The following is a 21,159-nucleotide window of genomic DNA, read 5'->3' on the forward strand; positions in this document are numbered from 1 at the left end:
AGGTAGCAGGAGGATGCCCACTGCCTCAATTCCTGGATTCAGCTTACAGCTTTTGATGTATGATTCCTTGGCTACACTTTTTATTATGATTTTAATTACACTGGAGTGCTCCATAATTATATGCCAATTATTTTCTTTGATAACTACCACTGGCATGTACAAGTGAAGGAATACATTTTTGAGCTACCTATTAGTCTTTCATGGTACTTAAAATTCCACAACATTAACAAAATTGGTTTTACATTATAATTACATATGCAACCTTTTATGAAATAATGGAAGTTGAGAATTGTAAGGAGCACAGTCCATGAGTACAGAATAGCTGCACTGATATCAGGAGGGTTACCAATCACTATATTATAAAACCAAATGTTTTTAAATACTAAAATGAGCTGTCTTTTACAGCATAATCTATCAAGTCACCTGATGTGTGGGTTTTGTCCTGCCAGAGATTCTGAGCATTATGAAGATCTGGAAATTAATAACAATTTACAGCTGGATCTTGGTAAAAGCATTCTTTGTGCTGACTTTTCTGAGAAGAGACTTGCCAGTTGGCAGCCAGATGTGACAAAACATCCCTAAACCAACAAATACTTTCCAGGAGAGTCACTTGTGAACTGTGGCTTGCAGGTGAAAAACAACCCAGGGTCTCTTGTGGTGCTAGCTGTGTCTTAGGTTGTCACTGTGGGGTTCTCAAGTGCCTCCTGCAACACATCAGTTGAGAAGTAAAGAAAGTCCTCTAATGAGCAAACTTTGGTGCCTTACTGAAGCTGAACTTTGCCAGCTTTGGGTGAGCAGTTTCTTCAGGGCAGCTTTGAAACTGGAGAGAATAAGGGAAGGAAGGAAATTTTGCACAGAAGTTGTTGAGAGAGAAGTAGCTATGAAGTATGAAATCTTTGTGTCCAGCTGTCCCTGGATTTTCTGAATGGACAGGATCACAGATCATGGAATATCCTGAGCTGAAAGGGACCCACAGGGATCATCAAGATGTCTTGGATGTTCTGACCTCACCTGAGGCTGTGACTGATGGCTGCTGATGGACAGCAGGGAAGAGTGAGGAGCTGACTTCACACCAAGCAAAGCAAGATATGGTGATGCCAAGGAGTGGCAGATCGCTGTGGATATAGGATATGGAGAAAGAGCAGTATGGGGAGAAATGGAGCACCATATGGAGGACAGGCCAGCACCCCTGCAGGAGGCTGGTGTGAAGGTGCAGAAGGGAATAGGCCAGAGGCAGGTGAGCAGGTCAAGCACTGGTGAGGGGAAGCAGTTATCACTCATTGACCTGTGAAAGCTGAGCAGTGCCACTGCAGGGAGAGAGTAAACATTATCCAGTGAACTCACAGGGACCTGTGACAAGCAGGGAGGCTTGCCAGGGCTACAGGGCACCACAGTGCATTGACTGCACTGAAAAAGCCTGAAAGCAGAACTAATTTAACTAAAAACATGCAATTTCCCAGGTCCCACTAACCAGAGTGTTCACAGTGAAAGGATGGAAGAGCCTTCCAGTGAGCTTCCTTAGGGACACAATTGTAAGAACATTACTTTGTCTTGATGACCTAACAGGGTTCAGTGGCAGCTGAACATTTGCAATTCTTCAGAAGCAAGCAAGGAATGATTAGTCAAAGCCTGCAAAATGAAGTGTGGAATATGAGAGTTGGAAAAAAGAGCAAGAACACCAGAGATTTCCAAGATGGGCAAACTTACAAATGAGTGAGGATAATGGGAGTGAGGCAAGTAGGGGGTAGAAACAATTACACATAAATCCAGAAACACTAAAACTTGAAAAACCTGTGACCTACGGAACATGCACGGAGCTGAAACTTTCTTTCAAAGCATTGGGAAATTCAAGTCATCCTTCACACCCTGTAACCAGTTTAAAAGGGAGCAGACTTAGGACTTTGAATGACTCAAGGAAAAATCCTAAGTAAAGATGGGAAGGGATATCCTTCCCCGTTTTGAAGGGATTAAGGAAAAATTACAGCAGTTTGAACTAGCACTTTGGAGGTGTCAGCTTGGAGTTCTGCTTAAATATTTGCAGGATCTTGAATATATATTCTATATCTCTGAAATGGTAATTTGAATTTGTATTACTAAATTACTCCAGGTAAACCACAACTGAGCTAAGGCAGAAACCAGCAGAGAGCTGATGAATTAATTCCTAGATGGCAGAGCTTAAAACAAACACATCCACTATCAGTATATGCAAGCAAACAAACAACAAAAACCAAAAAGAAAAAAAAAAAAAGAGAGAGAGAGAGAAGTCCCATAAAAACAGCAAATAAAAATCCATGCACCTATTCAAAATAAATAATTTTGTCCAACTGTTTGGTTTCAGGGGATGAAATCATTGTTACATTAATGCTGACCTGGAACAACTGGACAGAAATTACAGAATATTACAGAAAGCAGCACAATATTACATAAATCAAGCTCTAACATGATTTTTTCTTTGGCCTATCACTGTGAGCACATACTTGTACACAAAAGAGAGATTCAATAGAGGGCATACATTTATCAGCACTGTGTACCAAGGAGAGAATCCACCCAGAAGCGTAAATTTTCCATGCTGTGCATGGGGATTTAGCCACCAAACTCTCATTAATGCCAACGAGAACCGTGCAGCCTGATGCCACTTTTCTACATTTCTTTCCTTATTCTATTCAGGGCAAAATAATTGCTGCCTTGGAACAGCTGGAATGACAGAAACAGCTCCGTGATACAGTTTTGACTGATTTGCCTTGTCCTATGACTTAACAGAAGTTGCAAAGACCAGGAAAGACACTTGGAATATAATCTGGTTACAACTTGTGGCTTTCATATCACAGTTTCCTTTTTTTAAGGATGTAGGCATGTGGGACAGTTAATGAATCTTTCCCTCTATAGGAGCTTCTCACCACTAAGTCTCTGCTCATCCACAGGAGCTACCACTGAGCTTCTGGACCTCTGTCCCTACCTAAGACTGAAGTCTGCAAAGGATTTCAGAAACAGTTTGAACTGAAGAGGGTGTTCTGATTACTAAGGGGAAATGATTTTGGTTTTTTTTGTTTTTTCTTGAATAGACCCCTCCACTGTTCATATGTAAAATCTTGATTCCAGTTTTCACTCCAAAATGCCTCCCTGTCGTGTACAATATAACATTTGAAAGTGTACACAATGTGAAATGTCTTGTGCAGCTGGGATGGGATCATTCCTTCCCTGCAGTGTCTCACTTCCTGGATGAATATTGCTTGTCTGCTTAAGCATAATGTCACGATCAACAAGATATTAAAGTAACTCTGATTTGGGCAGAATGACACACACAGCCACTAGAGTAAGCAGTAAAGCAAGAAGAGTTCAAATCTTACAAGAATCCCACAACTCTGAGTCATTATTTACATTGTCTTTCCCTGGACCTGCTAAAATATAGTGAATTCCACCCCCTCACTCCACACACACCAACAGTTGTGGGGTTTTTCCTCATAAGGCAGTCCTATCGTTCAAGGACTAATTTCCATCATCAGATAACCCTGAGCCTTTTCTCTGCTGGAATCCATTCCTGAATCTGAAATGGCAGGAGCTGGTGAATGACATAGTGTGGAATGCCTTTTAATTTGTTTTATTGCAGGCAAAAAAAAAAAATATTAAAAAATGAGAAAAGAAGAGAGAGAGAAACCATCTTAACTCGGACCTCTTATATCTACAACATAAACCAGTACATAATGAATGTATGTATGTATAAAGCAACATCTTGTAAACAGGGAGCACTTATCTACAGTGTTGCATCTGCTCCTCCTATGCAGAATTCTCAGTGGCACTGATTTAGGCAAAGGATTTTTGGATTTTTCATGAGGTGTGAAATCATGGCTAACCAGCAATGCCTCTAAAAAATAATGAAATCATAGAACAATTACCCAACCAGCAGAAATTCAGTAGTGAGCACTCCTTTGGCATCAGAGATACCTGCAGGGCTGTTTGCTGCTAGAGACAAAGTAGGCAGTGGCCTGGGGACAGGAAAGCAATGAAAGTCCCATTTTCCCTACAAAAAACATCCTGAAATTCAGGGATTTTTTACTGTGACAAAGAATAGGTCAAGGTGCACCAGGCAGCAGGTATTGCAGGTGGGGCAGCCCTCACACAGCACCTCACCCCAATAACAGCAGCGTGACCACTGCCATGCAATAGCTCAGAGAAGTAACAAATCCCAGGAACAAATTTCCCAAACTGTCTCATATTTTGCTACTTTTCATGAAACGACTTAGAGAATGAAATGCCTCAGAGAAATTATCACTACTCTGCCTCCAAGCCTCCTCTGCAGGCACTGTGGCAGCATCACATCCCTCAGGGATTCATGCGTTGCCCTTCAAACCCTCCCCAGGGATTTAATTTGCACATTAAAACCCCTGCTGCAAACAAGAGCACTGATAATTAAAATATGTTTTCAGGGAATCATCGGTGAACAAGCCAAGCAGCTGGTTTTGTTACTTTGCATGCCCTATCCTGCAAGCGTCGAGTTTCCCTCCTGCTATGCCCCAGCAGAGATGTACAAGCCATTCCCTGGGGGCTTCTCATCTACCAAGCAGTTGGTAGGAAATGAAGTAGTTCTCTCAGCAGGTGACAGAACTCAGCACGGGACAGAGAGAAATGAAAACACACATTCAGGAGGCTGTAGGCCTTTTCTACCAGGCAAGTCTGCTAGAAACAGCACTATGTAGAAATATATGTAAAATTAGGATTCCTCTGGCCCAAATCTAATTGTAAATATCCCCAGAATACACAGCCCTACTCTACCTCCATCTAAAATTCAAGATATGGATGACTCCATTTCCCAATCTGCAGAAAATTGATGATGTTTCCCATCACTTGCCTAAGAGTTTTATAAATTTAATTGATAAAACATAGGTGATTTTTGTACATCTTTTCAATTTTCTCTACATCTCTTGGAAATCATTTTGATTAGTTTACCTCATAGCTGAGCATCAGGAGTCTGGATGATAATTAAACTACACAGAGTGAGTCTGTCTGTCCATTCTTCTTTTCAAGTCACAACATAACCATTAAAAAAACAGGATTCATAATATGGATTTAGAGTTTTGACAGCACAGCCATTCTACTCAGCCAACTTTTATTATGGATCATTATTTTAATGCTGATTTAATCGCACCTAAATCCCACGGGGCTACTTCAAAATCCTGTCTAAAATGGAGACATAATTTCCTCTTAAATAGTTAATCAACTTGCCAATATTTTCATCACGTTCACTTCACCACCACTGAAAAGCTTACCTTGCCTGTTCAACTTCAATTTTATAAGAGCTGTGTATTACATTTCAGCCCCATATAAGTAACATACAGGAGCAGAATATGATTTAGCTAATTAATGCTTCTGTAACTAGAGTCACTGAAAAAATATGCATCAAATATTTATGTAATTGGCTCCCCAAAGAAGCATCGCCTTGTTCTGAGTGCTGAGAGACTGAAATACAAAGTCCAAAGACCTAGAGCACAAAAGACCCCAGTCTGCTTCCAATGCTACATTACTCTGTTTGCATTCTCATCGGTTTCAGGAGGCATTAATTAATAGGGATAGAGGTCAGGGACTCGTATTAAATTTCCATATCCTTTTAAAATTAATGTTAACTACTATTAATTTTTCCTCTGCATTCTAAATGAATGAATATTTTGAGGCCACCACAATGTCTCCTGCAAGATGTCTCACATGTGCCAAGGCCATGAGATGATTTTCCTGGGATTATCAACAAAGGATATGGATTGATTTTGCAAAAAGACATCTTTTTTTTTTTTTTTTCTTCAGGCTTTTAATTACAACTAAACTAAGCAATATACATGATGTCATTTTGGCTACTCTTTGTCCTTCACAGCTGACAGCAGACAAATCCATCTCCCACTGACAAACAGGGAGCACCTTAGTGCAAGAAAGCAGTGCATTCTCCATAAATAAAATATTCTGCAGTACTATAAACTTTGGTTTGGCTCACGCTGGGGAGATGTTGGGAGGTTTGTTTGGCTGGTTGGATTTTTAAGGTTATGTGGGTTTTTTCCACAAATATTCAAAAACATGCCTTGGAATATCAAGCAGAAAAATCCAATCACAACCTCCATCATCAGGAATATTATTATCAACATTGAGGACCTTAAGGACTTCCTTCCCTTCAAATGTAATGTAATCAAGGGAGTTTAGTGAGACATTTTTGAAACAATACTAGCTCAAAAATTGAGGCTAGATGAGCTTCTTGGAGGGCAATTTACACTTTGTTTTAGAATTGTCATCATCTTCCCCTTGAAATAACATTTCCTCTCACAACTGCTATTTAGCAAAGTACATTTCATTTCCAATGTGCTCGAAAATGATCCAGCTTTGTCAAAATGCCAAAGCACATCTCCAGTGTCTTCTTAGCCCATACCTATTATGCCTTGCCATACATAATACTAGTTGAATATGGTGTGTGTGTTGCATTTGCAGCTATTAAAGCAACAGAAAAATTCAAATTTATGGGAACTACTGGTTTCAGATTAAGTGAAACACAACAAGCAGTTTGCCCAGGTACAAATAACAAAAAACAAACAAACAAGCAAAATAACAACAAAGGAAAATAAATTAAGAGTTATAAAAAACCAACCAAAAAAAAAGAACTGCAATGTCTGTGGTATTTATTGCCCCTCCTGGGCAATTTCAGACTGTCATTGAGCACTTCATTTTGGACATGCAAAATATCATCTCAGTTTAAAACAAACAGGAAAACAAACAAAAACAAACAAAAACAAGCAAAAACAAACAAGCAAACAGAAACAAAACAGGAAGGGTGTATTAAGAGAAATTAATGTTTCTCTAGGGGACAGCAATAACAAATGATAGAAAGTTGTTAGGAAGCTGACAATTTAATCAAACACTCCTTGATTCACAAATAATAACTGGGTGGTTATGGAGACAGTCCATAATCTTTTCTATTTTCCACAGATTCAAAAGGAGCAATACACCTCTTTCTACATGCAAATTATATATCTTCATTTTTTTTCTTTTCTCTCTTCTTTTACACAATGAATTGAAAATTAAGTAAGAAAGGTGTTTATCCTTATTTATCAAGCATACAACAGTCACAATAATGCCACATGTTAACACACATATTAGCATCATGAAAAATCCCATTTTTCCAAAAAGATAGCTGCAGAAACAAAGGATTTTAAATTGTTGTAGCTCTATCCTGTGTTCCTAGAGGTGAACTCCCTGATGTCAAAAAGGTTTCAGCCTGCAAAAGCAGCTTCTAGAAGAAATCCCATGTCCTGCGAGGTTGGTAGACCCAAACCATTCCATGATTCTTTGGTTCAGGACATTGTAATGTTCTTAAATTGGTGGATTTTCTTGCAAAACTATATGAAGATGATGTAAGGTAGGGAAACCAAGGCCTGATCTAAACCAAGGGTCCAAAACTGAAATCCCTCTAACATTTACTTTTCCAGCCACCCTTCTGAGCAGATCAGACTTATCTTGAAACACGGTACAGAATATATATTAGAGAAAATAGCTCAACTTCCAACAGCACTATAGGAAAAGAATCCCTTTCTTATATTAGCACTGAAACAAACAACCACAATAAAAAATCCCCACCAAACAAATATTCAGTTCAGCATAATCCACTGGAAATATAGTAGCTGAAAGTCCACTGTGCTGTACAAAAATACAAATGCTGCTTTAAGGCTGTTCTCATTTTAATTAACTTATAGACACATATTTTTTCCCAGGAATAAAATCAGAAGTTTTTCTCATATCAGCTCAACACACAATTTTAATCCACATATAAGGCCAGCTGTGCCTTTCACATGTGCCTAATCAGCATTTTCTACAAAATTCACAGCAAGAAAACAGGCAGAACCATCAGCGTGTTCCAACAGGAGTTAACTAACAGAAGAAAAAAAGATCAGTGAAGTGAGAAAAAGAAAAGGAAGTAAAAGCCACAGGTCATGGGCAGAGAAGAAAAAGGATAATGCATAGTCCTTCCAGTCCCTTCCAGTTTCTGAGGAGATTCTGGAAGGAAAATCACTTTCCCCTTTTGATTATACAGCTTGTGTGTAGGGGAAAGATGGGAGGAGGGGTGAGGGACAGGAGTGACTCTGTACATACACAGTTAGAGAAGTGATGGAATAGCATTTTTTGTAATTTTCAAAATCAATTCATTTTTCCCATAAAAGAACCAATCAACAATTTCCTGAGAACTTCCCAGTTCATTTACAAAAAGCCTTTTCCTCTTTGTAATGAAGACTGTGACAAAAGGGGTTTTTTGATCAACACTTTATGACATCATTTATCACTTTGTATATTATTTAAGAGCATGTGTCATCACTTGGAAGGAGGCCAAAACAGAATTTGTATCCAGCTGGACATCGGGTAACTAACGATTCAAATAATCAAATCCAAATCTCCTGCTAGGCTTTCTGGGTTCTGATGAAATTCAGAACTCAAAGAAGTCTCCAAAAACAGCCATTCTCATGAGTTTTATGCAATTTTGTTATAAAAATCATAGCACTAAGATGGTCATGTACTGAACGATAACCCCAGTGGCAGCATAAAGGAATCAGGATCTGAGATCACTTTTTTCTCTTCATTGCAAAGACGGCTCAGCCACACTGTGCAGTGAAATACAACCCAGAACCACCTGCAACTCAGCAAATTAAGCAAGGAAAATGTTAAAAGTGAAAAGACTTTTCTATTTCTTTCCACCCATGCCAGTGATTTAACATGCATACTCTATGCCAAGCCAGTCAGACTTGAATTTTCAGATTCAATCTGTGATTTGCTCCATGTTTTGGAAGTGTTGACTGCTTGCACTGGAAGCAGCACAAGCTGTAAGTTCTCAGCAAGTATGAGATGAAGCTCTAAATCTCTCAAATTTGGTGTCAAGAACAAGAGAGCACCCAAACCCAGAACCCAGCAGGGACTTTCCTTCAGTGAATATAAATATCCATTGCTTTCAAAGAGGCACAGAGGGATAACACAGAGCTCATGGGATGAGGAAGACCTGTGCTCAGCTGACTGACTGGCAGCAGCCAAGTGAAATAACCAGAGCTCCCAGCTGACGTGAGCATAGCGTCATTCAACATCACACATGTGGGAGAATAAAAACATCACAGGCTGGGAGCTTCTCCTGCACAGCACCAGAGCTGCTCATTCTGTGGGTGCAATGAAGAAAGGACACAGAATTTACGTGTGGTTGAGAAGAAAGCTGAGAGTCACACTGAAAATATTCTGAGGAAATATGAAATATACTAGCAGTGTTCCAGCAAATTACTTGAGAGATACCTTCTTAATTTTAGCAATTTTTTTTGTTTGTTTTAGTAAGAAAAGTGTGTTCACTGCATGTCGTAAGAACTTTTAGATAAAGAAATATGCTTTCACCTGAAATAAGATTGAAATTGCTACTCAGCACTACATTAAACAACAAAAACAACTATGTCTTTCTCAGGCAGCAAAAACCAAGCAACACAAACACAATTCTTAGCTTCATGCCATATTCTGGGCATCCAAAGTGGTCACTATCCACAGGGACATGGATGAGGTGCAAATCTCCCCTCTTACCTCAGGATCTTTCTCAATCTCCAGCCCCGCTTCCAGCAGGTTCCGTTCATACTCCTCCCGCTGCAGCCGCTTCTCCTCCTCCAGGGCGTCCAGCGGGCTGAGCTCCACGGCCTGCAGGCCCGGCAGCCCCGGCCACTCCCTCAGGCCACTCTGGCCATCGTCCTGCCGCTGCTGCCGGGGCCCAGCACGGCCCTGCCCGCTGCCTCCATTGGAAACCAGGGCCAAGGAGGCAGATCTGCCCGTGGGCTCCGGGGAGGCGGCGCTGGGTGGGCGCTGGGCCAGGCGCCGGCGGTAGTGGTAGGCCAAGACGTAGTCAACCTTCCTCCTGCTGTCCCTGAAGCGCAGGCCGCTCGGGGAGGCCTTGTCCCCAGCCTCTCCCTGGGTTCCATCCACGTAGTTGTTGATGATCTGGGAGAGAAACATGGGAGTGGCACAGACAGGAAAGCCAAAAAACCCAAATAGGTGCAGGGGGTCTATCTCCACACGAGCACGTGAAGCCACGAAGGATCCAGGCATGACCTGCAAACACTCACTCTCCACTTCATTCCTCCTCTGACCATGAAGAAATGGCTGAAGATAGTGGCCTTATCCCAACCCCTGGGGTGCCCATGGAGGCACACACCAACCCTGAAACCCACATTTTGAAAGGGGATGGAGAAGAGAGAATAAGGATCCACTTGCAGGCCCTGGGCCAGGTGCTGTGGAGCAAAGCAAGGCAGGAAAGGGAAGCAAAAACTATGTTGGAAGGGCAGAAATCAATTTTAGCCAGAACAGGAGAAATATCTTCAATGTAGTTTGAGGTCCAGAAGGGCGGGCCTGGACAGAAACACTTTGGAAAATGCCAGGGATTAGAAAGAATATGTCCCACGAATGGCTAACAGTGCTAGCTTGTATTTTAACATATCATGGAAAGACTGTTTGACTGACCACTAACACTGCAAAAGGGAATCAATGGCTAAAATCATTCAAACCACTGAGGTTTGCCCATGTCTGCCCACTCAGTGAGCCCCTCAGACCATCCCTGCTTCATCATGTCCCTCTCAGAACCCTTCTAGGATGCAGCTCCAACAGTAATCCCACCATCACTCCCCAGCCTGGGTGGGAATTCAGCAGCATCCATGTGGAACTCTGGCACCAGGGCGCTCACCTGCACTTCCCACTCACTAAGGCTCTCCATGAGGTTTCCATACTGTTACCAACCACTATTTCCAGCATAATGCTGCAGAGCAAAGCCCTTCACAGAGCTCTTTAGGGTGTTACTCACTGGAGTGACACCAGCCCTCCAGTGACAGGGCAACAAGATAAAAACAAGTCAATCTGATGCAAAGCAATCATCTCATAAGCTAATTCCAGACATTTATGGTTCCCATAGGTGACTATACAAGCTAAATCTTGACAGGTGCCAGTCACAGGTTTCTTTCTCTCTCTTCCTCCCCTTCATTACATGTGCTGGAAGTCCTGAATGCAAAATTAACCACTTGCTGTATGGCAATTACTTTGTTTGTTAACACAACACAAATTTTTGAAGGCATTATAGAAATATGCATATTATTATATACATCAACACCTCCCAAATTCTTGTTTTTCATTGTTTTGCTTCACTTAGTTTCCCACAAAGTAGCTTTCAGTCATCATACAGCTAAATAAATCTTGGGTTTACATGCAGGCTACATCCTTCATTCTTTCACAAAATTATCACTGAATAATATGTTCTGCACATTACATTTATCACACCCTTTATGTGTAAAGTATATACACAGCCCCTTTAGGCACATCCAAACTTACACGCAGCACTACCTCCTGGCAGAATATAAAACGGCTTGTGAGACAGCATTTTATTGCAATTCCCCATTTCCTGATTAGATACATTTTCAGGTAGTACTCACAGGCAGTCCATGCAAACCTCCCAGATCCATCTCTGCCCCAGTGAGGAAAAAACAGAATTCCAGTGTCCCTCCCAGAGAGTTTGAGGCTATATAGTGCAGAAAGAATGATGTCACCACCACCAGGTCACTGGCACAAGGCAATGCATTAGCTGGCTCTGGAGAAGATGAGCTCTGAACATCCTCTCCTCCCTTACTGGAGAGTGGGAGCAGAAACAAGAAGCACGAGCAAAACGTGAGAGAGGGAGCAAGGAGGCTGGAGAACGTGAAAAGTCACTGCGAGGTTTTCCTGTTTATTACTGTGTGCAGCCACTGCCACATCCCAGCCACCTGAGACAGCACCATAGCAACACCTGGGGTTGCTGGAGTTACACAGGGGATGAGGAGACTCCACAGTTACTCCCTCTCCGTTCTCTCTTTTACTCACTCTTGGCAGCAAGGTGCTATCCCCATAATCATGGGGTCTGATGCACAGAAAATGAATCAAAATTCCCACAGATTTCAGAAAAGACATTTCCTGCTCCTAAATTTGCACTGTTTGCCTTACCATGTGACGTTCTGGCACAAGAAGGCTTTTTTAAAGAGGAACACAAGAAGTTGCAATTTGAAAAATGTCACTGAAGGAGCTATCAAGATCTTTCTCTCCTCCCCTCTCACAGCCACCGTAAAAGTCAGAAACAGTGATTTCAATTATCAGCTTTGGTCCTGCTTTCACTGCTTCTTGATGTTTTCAAGACAAGAGGCCATCATACAAAGGAATAAGAAAATGGGAAGTTAGGACCAGCATTTCATGATTATTTTATTCCAGTGGTCTGATAGAAAATACATCATGACAAATGCATCTCAAAAGGTGCCTTTTCTAATGACAGCTCTCCTCTGAACACCACAGCCACACCACACTCCCACTGGGAATCAATCCAATCCAGCCCCCACTAGCACCTGGGCACAGCTAGCTCAGGGTTTGCCCAGGCACACCTGATTTAGCCATCACCCTGCAGATCTTTTCTGACACTAGGGCTAAAAGCAACCCCTCCATTCCTGCTCTGAAGGATTTTTGCTAAACAATTTTCAAAAAGCCTGGTGAGATTACTACTGTAGAAATTAATTTTTGCTGTGCAGAGAGAGATACAACTGAACCACCCAAGGGTGTGGCATCAATTTCATTTTAAAGACTCTTCTCCCAGTTCTGTGTGGATTTAACTGACACACACGAGGAGTGCACCCTGCTTTTCTCCCCCTGATTCAAGCCTCTTCCTCACCCCAAAGGCATTTGAGGTTGGTCAATGAACATGAAATCCTACTTACAGAGCTTGTGTAGGATGCCACAGATGCTTCAAGAGCTCCATTGGTCCCTCTGCCGTGCCAGGAAGTCTGGTTGTGAGGAACAGTGAGGTACTTGCTGTTGTAGGCTGAAAAATAGTCCCTTGCTGATTTTGCTGTCCTCTGTCCATTCAGAGTTGGGTGTGAGGAGCGTAGAGCAAAGTCTGAGAAGGAGAGATAAGTGTTGTTACAGAAAGCAGGTTTTGTGCAGGTGGTCCCCTAAAGGAATGGGAAATACTGCACTCAGTAGACATTATTAATTTCTAGCGATGGGGACAGACCCAGTGGCATCAGGTACAGGTACAGACTTGTGGATCATGGTCATTCTCCGTGAAGAACTTTCTACACACCTGAAATGCTCACAAAATGCATCTAAGTTTATACCTATGTGTTCTGGTCTCAGGGACTAATGTCTGGAACTTTTAGACGTGTTCCGCCTTTCTTGTGTTTGACAAATTACATAGTCACAGGGCAGCATAATGGAGGGTCTGGATGGGTGGAAATCATCACAGAATCACAGATTGTCCTGGTTTGGAAGGGACCTGAAAGATCATCCAGTTCCAGCCCCCTGCTATGAGCAGGGACACCTTCCACTATACCAGGTTGCTCCAAGCCCCATCCAGCCTGGCCTGGAACACTTCCAGGCATAGGACAGCAACAGCTTCTCTGGGAAACCTGTGCCAGGGCCTCACCACCCTCACAGGGAAGAATTTCTTTCAAATATCCCATCTAAACCTGCTCTCTGTCAGTGTCAAGCCATTGTCCCTTGTCAAGAGTCTCTCTCCATCTCTCCTGCAGGCTCCCTGCAGGCACTGCAAGGCCACAGTGAGGTCACCTCAAAGCTTCTCTTCTCCAGGTGAACAATCCCAATTCTCTCAGCCTTTCCTCCCAGCAGAGCTGCTCCATCCCTCTGATCATCTTGGAGGTCTCCTCTGGACTCACTCCAAGAAGTCAATTCCATACAGGCAGTAGCAGACCGAAAAATGCTGACAAATACCAATGGGCACAGAAACTGTTTTGACGTAGAAATGTTTCATACTCTTTCCCCCTCTAGTGGTGCCATAACTGAAATGGGGTTGCCTGAGCCATACTCATATTTTCCTAGGAAAGCTCTTATTGTGAGGGAAAATCTATGTCTTGGTCCTTCTAGCATTAGTGTTTTATACCCAGGAGAAGTGATCCCGTACACATCTGTCCACATAGTCAGGACCACCACCATTACAGACACAAAGCACCACTGCCTCTGTCCAGTCAGGACTTTTCTCCAGGAAGAAGAAATAACAGCTCCCATCTATCCAGGGAGACACCACATCCATAGTGTACTGCTAAAATCTGGAAGCTGAATTTCCCCCTTATTTAGTTGAGCCCCTTCTATCCCCTCTACTCAGACTGAAACTGCTTCCCCACCACCACATTCTGAAAGAGGAGGCAGTGCAATGCTAAAGAAGGAAATGCTTGGAGGACGGAGGCTGACCCCTAAATGTTATGATTCTTTTTATGTTTCCTATCAATAACAGATTGGAGTCCAGCAGCACTTGAACAGCCCAGCAGATTGACTCACCAGTCTTCCCTGCCTGATCTCCTGAGCAGACTCATGCTTGGTTTACTTTAATGAAGCACATAATGATGCCACAAGGGAAACTCCAAGGAAAATAATTAATAAGTGAAGGTTTCATTCCCAAAGGCCACACACAATGTTTCTCCGTTATTTTTAGACTAAATCTGGGATATCTCACAAGACCTTTACACAGTCAATTAAAGGCCTCTCTTCTTTCCAGTCCTTTTAACTAGACCTAGGAAAAAAGCTGCAGTTCATTTGTAATAACATGATTTCATTTCCATTATGCTTCTCTCTCCAGAAACTGTGTCACGAACCTGCGATTAACACTGGTAAACTGTTGAGGCAGTCAGGGACTCCCAGTCAGAATAAGTGTTTTGATGGAAATGCAATTGCCATATCTGTATTTAGAAGACTTCTGTTCTCCCAAAAGCTTTTCATCTTCCCAAATTAGACTGATTGAACCAAAATGTTCCGTTTTGAATGCATTCCACATTTGACAGTGCTTGCCTGTGGTACTGCAGTGCCCCAGGGGCTTCTGCTTCAGATGCTGCCTGACCTCATTCCACCCCATAAGCCTTTATGACATCTGGCCTTACATGTTCTCATTCTGTAAATATTCTGGAGGAATTAGTATCGATAGAAACAAGCTGTGTGTGTGTGTATGAGAATTTATATAAAAATTTTATATATGCACACATGCATAGCTTTGGTGTATATGTATATATACACATATATGTAGCCCCAGAGGAGAGCACTACAGTGAATCTTGAATTCAACTTGGAAAGCAAACGTTCAAGACCTACACTCATTCTACAAAAATAGCTGGGGAGCCATCTCTTCAGTCAAACTTCATCAAGTTGCAAATGGCTTCCAAGGACAAGATACCTCCAGGACAGAGGTCAGTGACCAGCTCCAGTTCCAGTGCCAATTTACAGCCAGTCACCACCTGCTCACTCAGCCTCTCGGCACTCCTTTGCCTCAGCTTTTTCAAACTCAAAGGTTGGCCACTTGTGTTCCCTGTTTGTGCTCCCAGGTCCTTGTCTAAAGTGCCACAGTGAAGAAGTTGCACAGACTGCCAAAAGTGGAGATGGAGTGTTAAAGGACCACACTGCTTGTGAAAGAGGCAGAAAAGGAGTCTGCCTAATCATGAGCTCTGTATTAAATCCTGAGCAACAGCCAATTAACTGAACTGAGCGGTCCAGATGATCAGATTATCACAGCACAGCTACTCGGAGTATACACTGCAAGTGGTGTGGCCACCCAGGGCACAGACAGTGAACTGCATTCATTTCTCTTTCTCTCTTTCCAGTTCAGTTTCAGAAAGTATCTGTATTTCTGAAAGGCACCACAGTTAGAAAGATACCCCTTTGCAAGGCTGCACAAAACATGTGCAATTTAGGAGCACTGTTTGACAAACTCCACCCCCCAAGTAGGTGTGAAGAAAAGCTACCTGAATTTATTGTTTCTATGTAGCTTTACTCAAACGTATATTTTACAAAGGACATATATATATGTAAAGACATAGCATGGTTATACATGTGCTCATTAGGTCCCCAGCATATAATGACTTCTCAGCTCTGAATATGCACATGTAGAGTTGCTGATTTCAATACAGGGGGCTGTATCTCTGCTGTGAACTCCAAGCTATCACACAGTTCACCAAATTCTACTGTTTCTGTGCTCTCCCATGCAGTCCCTTACCTAAAATTATTTGGATAGTGGATCACAGAGTGCAAGATTTAATGTCATTGCACTAGATTTAATTTCTACTGCTTATCAATCTTTTATGAGCTCTTCTAGATCCCTTTTTCTGGCTCAAGTCCTTCACTGTTAGTCAGTTCTGATATACACTTATGTCAGAAAAATAAGTTGCTTTCTGTAATTTTTACATGTAGAGTAGAATTAAAAAACCAAACCAACCAAAAAAAACCCCAAACCCAACAGGAGGGGAGTCTGTAAAATTACAGAGTTGTATCACGTAGATGAAGATGCTCAGCTCATGCAAAATTACTACTTGTGCAAATCTCCATGAAACTCAACACAACTACAGCAAAGGGTGATTTTCTGCAGCATGTCTTCAAAACCACCATTTTAGTGCCTTTTAAGAATCACAGGAATTAAAGGCAGACAAGTCTGTTTGGTTTGTCTCTAAAGCCATCTAATTTGCAGCCTGTGTGTTCAGTGCTCACACAGCACCTCTCAGACTGCAGGTGCTAAGGACAAAACCAGAAATCCTGACTAATGCCTTGGACAGCCTTGGTGCATCTGCCTGTCTGAACCTCATTCCAACACCCAGTTTGAAGTGTCCTGAGCCTCCAGGACACCCAGCAGGAGAATCTCTCGTGTAGGACTCAGTATCTCAGCTGTATTCCTTTACATTTAGTCATACATAATGCTGATCCCCTTTGCCTCCCCACCTCCAGAATATGATTAGAGAAGAAATACTCTTTATAAAGAGAACCATCTAATTCTGAGTTTAGTCATGGGATTGTTTTTACTAGAAGCAGTTAAGCAGCAGGGGACTAAACACCTAAATAATTTTTGAGCCATTCTAAAGAAAGAAATACCAGATATCTAAAATTTAATGGTCAAAACCCATCCTTCTATTATTCAAATAAGGAGTTTGGAGTTCACAGCAGAGATACAGCCCGAGATACAATGAGATAACATGGAAACAACCGCAGAGCTTTCGACTGCGACAGCAAAGGAACAGTGACCCAACATCAGCACTGAAGATTAGTCTAAACTTTTACACTAGGAACCCAAACACAAAGGTTTTATGCACTGAGCAGATTTGTTCCTGATGGGTGGGAATTGGGAGCTTTTGCACATTTTCTTCTGGAAAGGATATTGCTCCCTCTCCACAGTTGCATTGCAATAAGGCAAATGCAGGTGGAAACAGCAGAAACCCAGCACAAGGCATTTGCCTAGTGATTGTCTTTTCCACATGGATCACAACACTGACCCACAGCTGCACTCCTGAGGCTTCAAGAGGAATGAACTCTGCATGTTTTATCTCTGAGCTCTCTGCATGTAACCTGGGCTGCAGATTTCTCTTTATTTTTTTTGATATCCTGAAAGAAGACAGAGAAAGCCTTCCAAATTACACCTTTCTCTGTTCTACACCCCCTGTAGGCCTATCCCACTTCACAGGCAGCAATTAAGAACGAAGCAGAGAATAAACTTACCGGGCATGTGCGTTTCCATGTTGCCTGGAGGTTTGGCTGGAAGTTGCGTCAGTGCTAAAATAGGATGTGGCTATGCTGTGCACAATCTGCTTCTGCACTGGCTTAAGGAGGGAGCAGCACCAGCAGCTATTTCCATCCTGCCTTGATCCTGCTTTAAGCAAACCGCAAACTGAAGCTAATTAGCGAGACCTTCTGGTTTGGTGATTACCATCATGGAGGGAAGAGAGGGAGAAACACCAAACTCCCATGATGTGAGAGACCATGGCAATTCTCTGCCAGAACTTCAGCAGCTTGTCTTCGTGCTCCATAATGCCTCAAGAAGCAAGGGAACAACAGGCATATTTTGTCCAGAAGGCAGTGCAGGGGAAGGAAAAAGGCTAATGCAGAACTAGGGCTCTACAGCAGAGCCAGCTCTGTCTGAAGAACCAGCACTTGAGGATCAGATTGTCTTGGAGGTGGCTTCTGTTGGGAAGAGTGTCTTTATATCTACAAAGCTTCACAGTGTTTCCAGGTAGGAGGTAAGTGCAGAAAGCTTTTTATAAGGCTCTGTTTCAAGTACTCAAGTTACCTCAGTGCCTGAATGCAGCACTGTCATTCCTGCATGAAATATTCAGGGGATTATCTTGTAATCAACTGTCTAATCACAACAGGTGATGGATCCTGCTTAGCCTTCAACCTTGCAATTTAAGCAGTGTATAGGGAAGAAAAGTTGTTGATGGCCAAAGCTATCTGAGAAAGGACTTTTATTTGCTAATGATAACTGCGGGGAGATGTAACTAATTTGAGTCCAAATCTTTTTCTTCTTTTAGCCTATTTATGACACTGTGATGGTTCCTCTAGTGGGACAGGAAGAAATGGATTTATTCAACGCCTAAATAAAGTCTACCACCTTGTGAAACAGGATAGTGCACTGTGTCACGACTGCCAAGAGTAGAAGTTGTCTCTGTCACTGAGAGATGTGCTGATGCACTGTGGGTGTGCTATCAAACCTGATGAGTACATGAAGGGAGGAGTGCAGCTGTTGTGTCCCAAAACTTGGGTTGGCTGATGTCATATTTTCCCAGCAAGACTAGAAAATATATATGGGGCTTTAAATTCATGAAATCACCCCACTATTCTTGGTCCCTACCTTGAAATGGCATTTTTTAACTTCTAACGAAGGTATGAAGTACTTTGTTTTTACCCTGCTAGTATCTTACCTTATCTCAGAACTTCCTTCAGAAGTTTTAAAAACAATCTGTTTCCTAGATAAAGAACAAATCTCCTACCTTCTGCACTTACCTCAGGGAGAGGGAAATGAAAACATTCTGAAACTTTTGCTATTTTACATCCACAATCTATGCTGCTCCAACTAAGCTCAAAACCAGAAAGGCATATCCGTTAATTCTGGAATAGCATAGGAATGTAGAGCCAGGTCCTGCTGGGATCCCTGTGGACTTACAGCTCTGCCTGCACAGGCTCCAATTACCAGCTCCCATAAGCCGTAAGGGTGGGTGTGTTACAGGTAATACACTTAGCTCAGGTAATAAATAATATACACAGCATGCAATATGAGAGCAAGCAATATCCAGCTGCTTAGAATGGAAGGAGTCTATTTTTTAAGACTTTCTAATGGAGAAAATCATATCTTGGCATCACTGTCTTTCCTGAGGTGCCTGGGTATGGTGTTAATTGATAATGCAGGGCTGTGACAAGTAATACCAATATACCTGATTGTGTTTCACCTGCTGTAGAGGAGTGGTTCTTGCAAGTCTGTAAAAGTTAGCAGAGAGATTAAATGCTTTTAATTATTAAGAAGTTATATAAGACTCCTCCCCAAATCCATTTAGCATTCCTGTAAACCTATCCTGTGGCACACTCAACGATCCAGCCGATGTTCTGAAGTGGTGGCATGTGCTCCTAATCACTGGCAGAAAGGTAAAGTTCCAGGGTAGTTCAAACCCATCAAGGCTCACAAAAAGTATGTAGGACTTGGAAAACAATTTTCCCCAAAACCTGGCTTCTGCTGGACAGTGTCAATGCAGCAGTCAGATGTACTGTACTGTGTGACATGCTGGCACAAGTGATTGCAGGGAGGATCATGCTCCTCACTTCTGCCAGGGAGGAATGCTTCTGAAAGTACTGGAATCGCACTGATTGCAGCTGTCTGTGTGAAAGGCAATGAAACCTGCACGGAGTAGATCCAAGCCCACTGGATCCTTAGGCAAAAGACAGACAGGTCTTTTAGGGCAGACTGCCTGAAAAAGTTTGATTCTCATGCCAGCAAGTCAAGGTCAAAAATGCATTTACCTCCTCAGCCTGTCAAAGGAGATGTTATGACATTCCCTTCTGCTTTTTCTTTCCTTCCAGTCTGTTTCTACAACAGGATTTTCAAGGAAGATCGTTCTGCCCTTGCACACGACAGGGACATAGAGTACAGAGGTCGTAGGCAGGCCTGAGTAACAACACCCAGACCACAGCAAAGTGCCCAGAACTCCCTGCTGTAAGTAAAACCAGTAAGTTCTTATGGGCTGCACTGCACTGATAAGCCAGCACCTGACACATACAGTTAATTATCTAATTAGAAGACCTGTCTGCAGCCACAAAGCCTGAGGCTGCAATCCTGTCAGCTTTCATGAGCTAAGAAGGGTCAGTCTGGGTGAGGGCACAGGTGGAAATGAAGAGACATCCCAGCCATGGTAAGTGGAAGAGGATGACACCTTTTATTCCCTACCCATTCCTTCTCTCTGCTCCTCTCTGATGTTGCAGGTTGCTATTGCAGGAGTTGCTGATCTGCAACTGATCCTGCAGAGGTGGAAGTGTTTTGACCCATTTAATCATGTCACATTATTTAAAATAATGTGCCATTCATTATTTAAAAATTGTTATTTAAATGAGAAGCTTAAATAATTCTTGTCTTTTGAAAATGTAAATGGCAATAACAGTCCTCCCACTCTCATATTTTTGAGAAATTAATACTTCACAGTGAAACTGCTTCACTGACACAAGATTCCTCCAGGACCAACAACACTCTGTTGTTCCATGGCCTGACCAGACAAAGTAGAATTTAAATCCTGGTAACTTTATGCCATTTAAATGAATTCCAACTTTTGGAATGAATGCAATAGGTGAAGTTCTGGCACCTGGAAATAAGGGAGATAACCACTGAGCTTTCTCCTCAAGTTGCTCTGGGGAAGGGCTGAAATAAAGAGCTCTCCTTAATCCTGCACAAAAGTGCTGAGGAGTTGCAGAATTTACACAGCCTGTCCTCCACACATAATTTCTTTGTATTCTGCTTCAGGAGAATATTTGCATTGCAGAAAGATATTTGGTTGTCTGAGCCATAACCAGTATTGTTTGTGTACCAGGAACATCCCATTCTTACTCTGAAGCCTTATCCCATAATTACCATACTCCCTGAAAAGGAAGAAAGAAAAAGAGCAAAAAATTAAATTTCCACAGTGTGTCAGTAAAGTCTTAAGTGAGGAATGAAAGTGTAATGTCTGAAGACAATACTAAATTATTTGGGATATTTTCTTTAAGCATAACCAACTGTTTCCAAGCTTGATTTGTGGTTGTTGTTTTGGTTTTGTTTTGATTTTTTTTTTTCAATAATGTGGATTAATTTCCATGGTGAATGAAGGGGATCAATACAACC

General features: G+C 42.1%; 1 protein-coding gene and 1 long non-coding RNA gene across 2 annotated transcripts in view; one reads left to right on the top strand and one right to left on the bottom strand.

Moving 5' to 3' along the window:
* The window catches only part of ANO2 (anoctamin 2), a 128,946-nt gene extending 111,333 nt beyond the window's left edge, over window positions 1-17,613 (bottom strand). Inside the window, exons 1-3 of the mRNA XM_085048937.1 lie at window positions 17,523-17,613; window positions 12,759-12,937; window positions 9,571-9,978 (exon numbers count right to left, since the gene is read on the bottom strand). Coding sequence (XP_084905063.1) covers window positions 9,571-9,978; window positions 12,759-12,937; window positions 17,523-17,541 — 606 coding nt within the window. The 5' untranslated portion in view covers window positions 17,542-17,613. The remainder of the gene's footprint in view (window positions 1-9,570; window positions 9,979-12,758; window positions 12,938-17,522) is intronic.
* LOC146443850 (uncharacterized) lies at window positions 9,611-20,996 on the top strand. The gene is made up of 3 exons (XR_014849333.1): window positions 9,611-9,867; window positions 14,291-18,040; window positions 19,872-20,996. It is a non-coding gene; the product is annotated as an uncharacterized LOC146443850 (long non-coding RNA).
* Window positions 20,997-21,159: the final 163 nt, after the last annotated feature.

Source organism: Lichenostomus cassidix, chromosome 1Aa (assembly GCF_008360975.1).
Source record: "Lichenostomus cassidix isolate B80296 chromosome 1Aa, HeHo_3.0, whole genome shotgun sequence".
NCBI lineage: Eukaryota > Metazoa > Chordata > Aves > Passeriformes > Meliphagidae > Lichenostomus > Lichenostomus cassidix.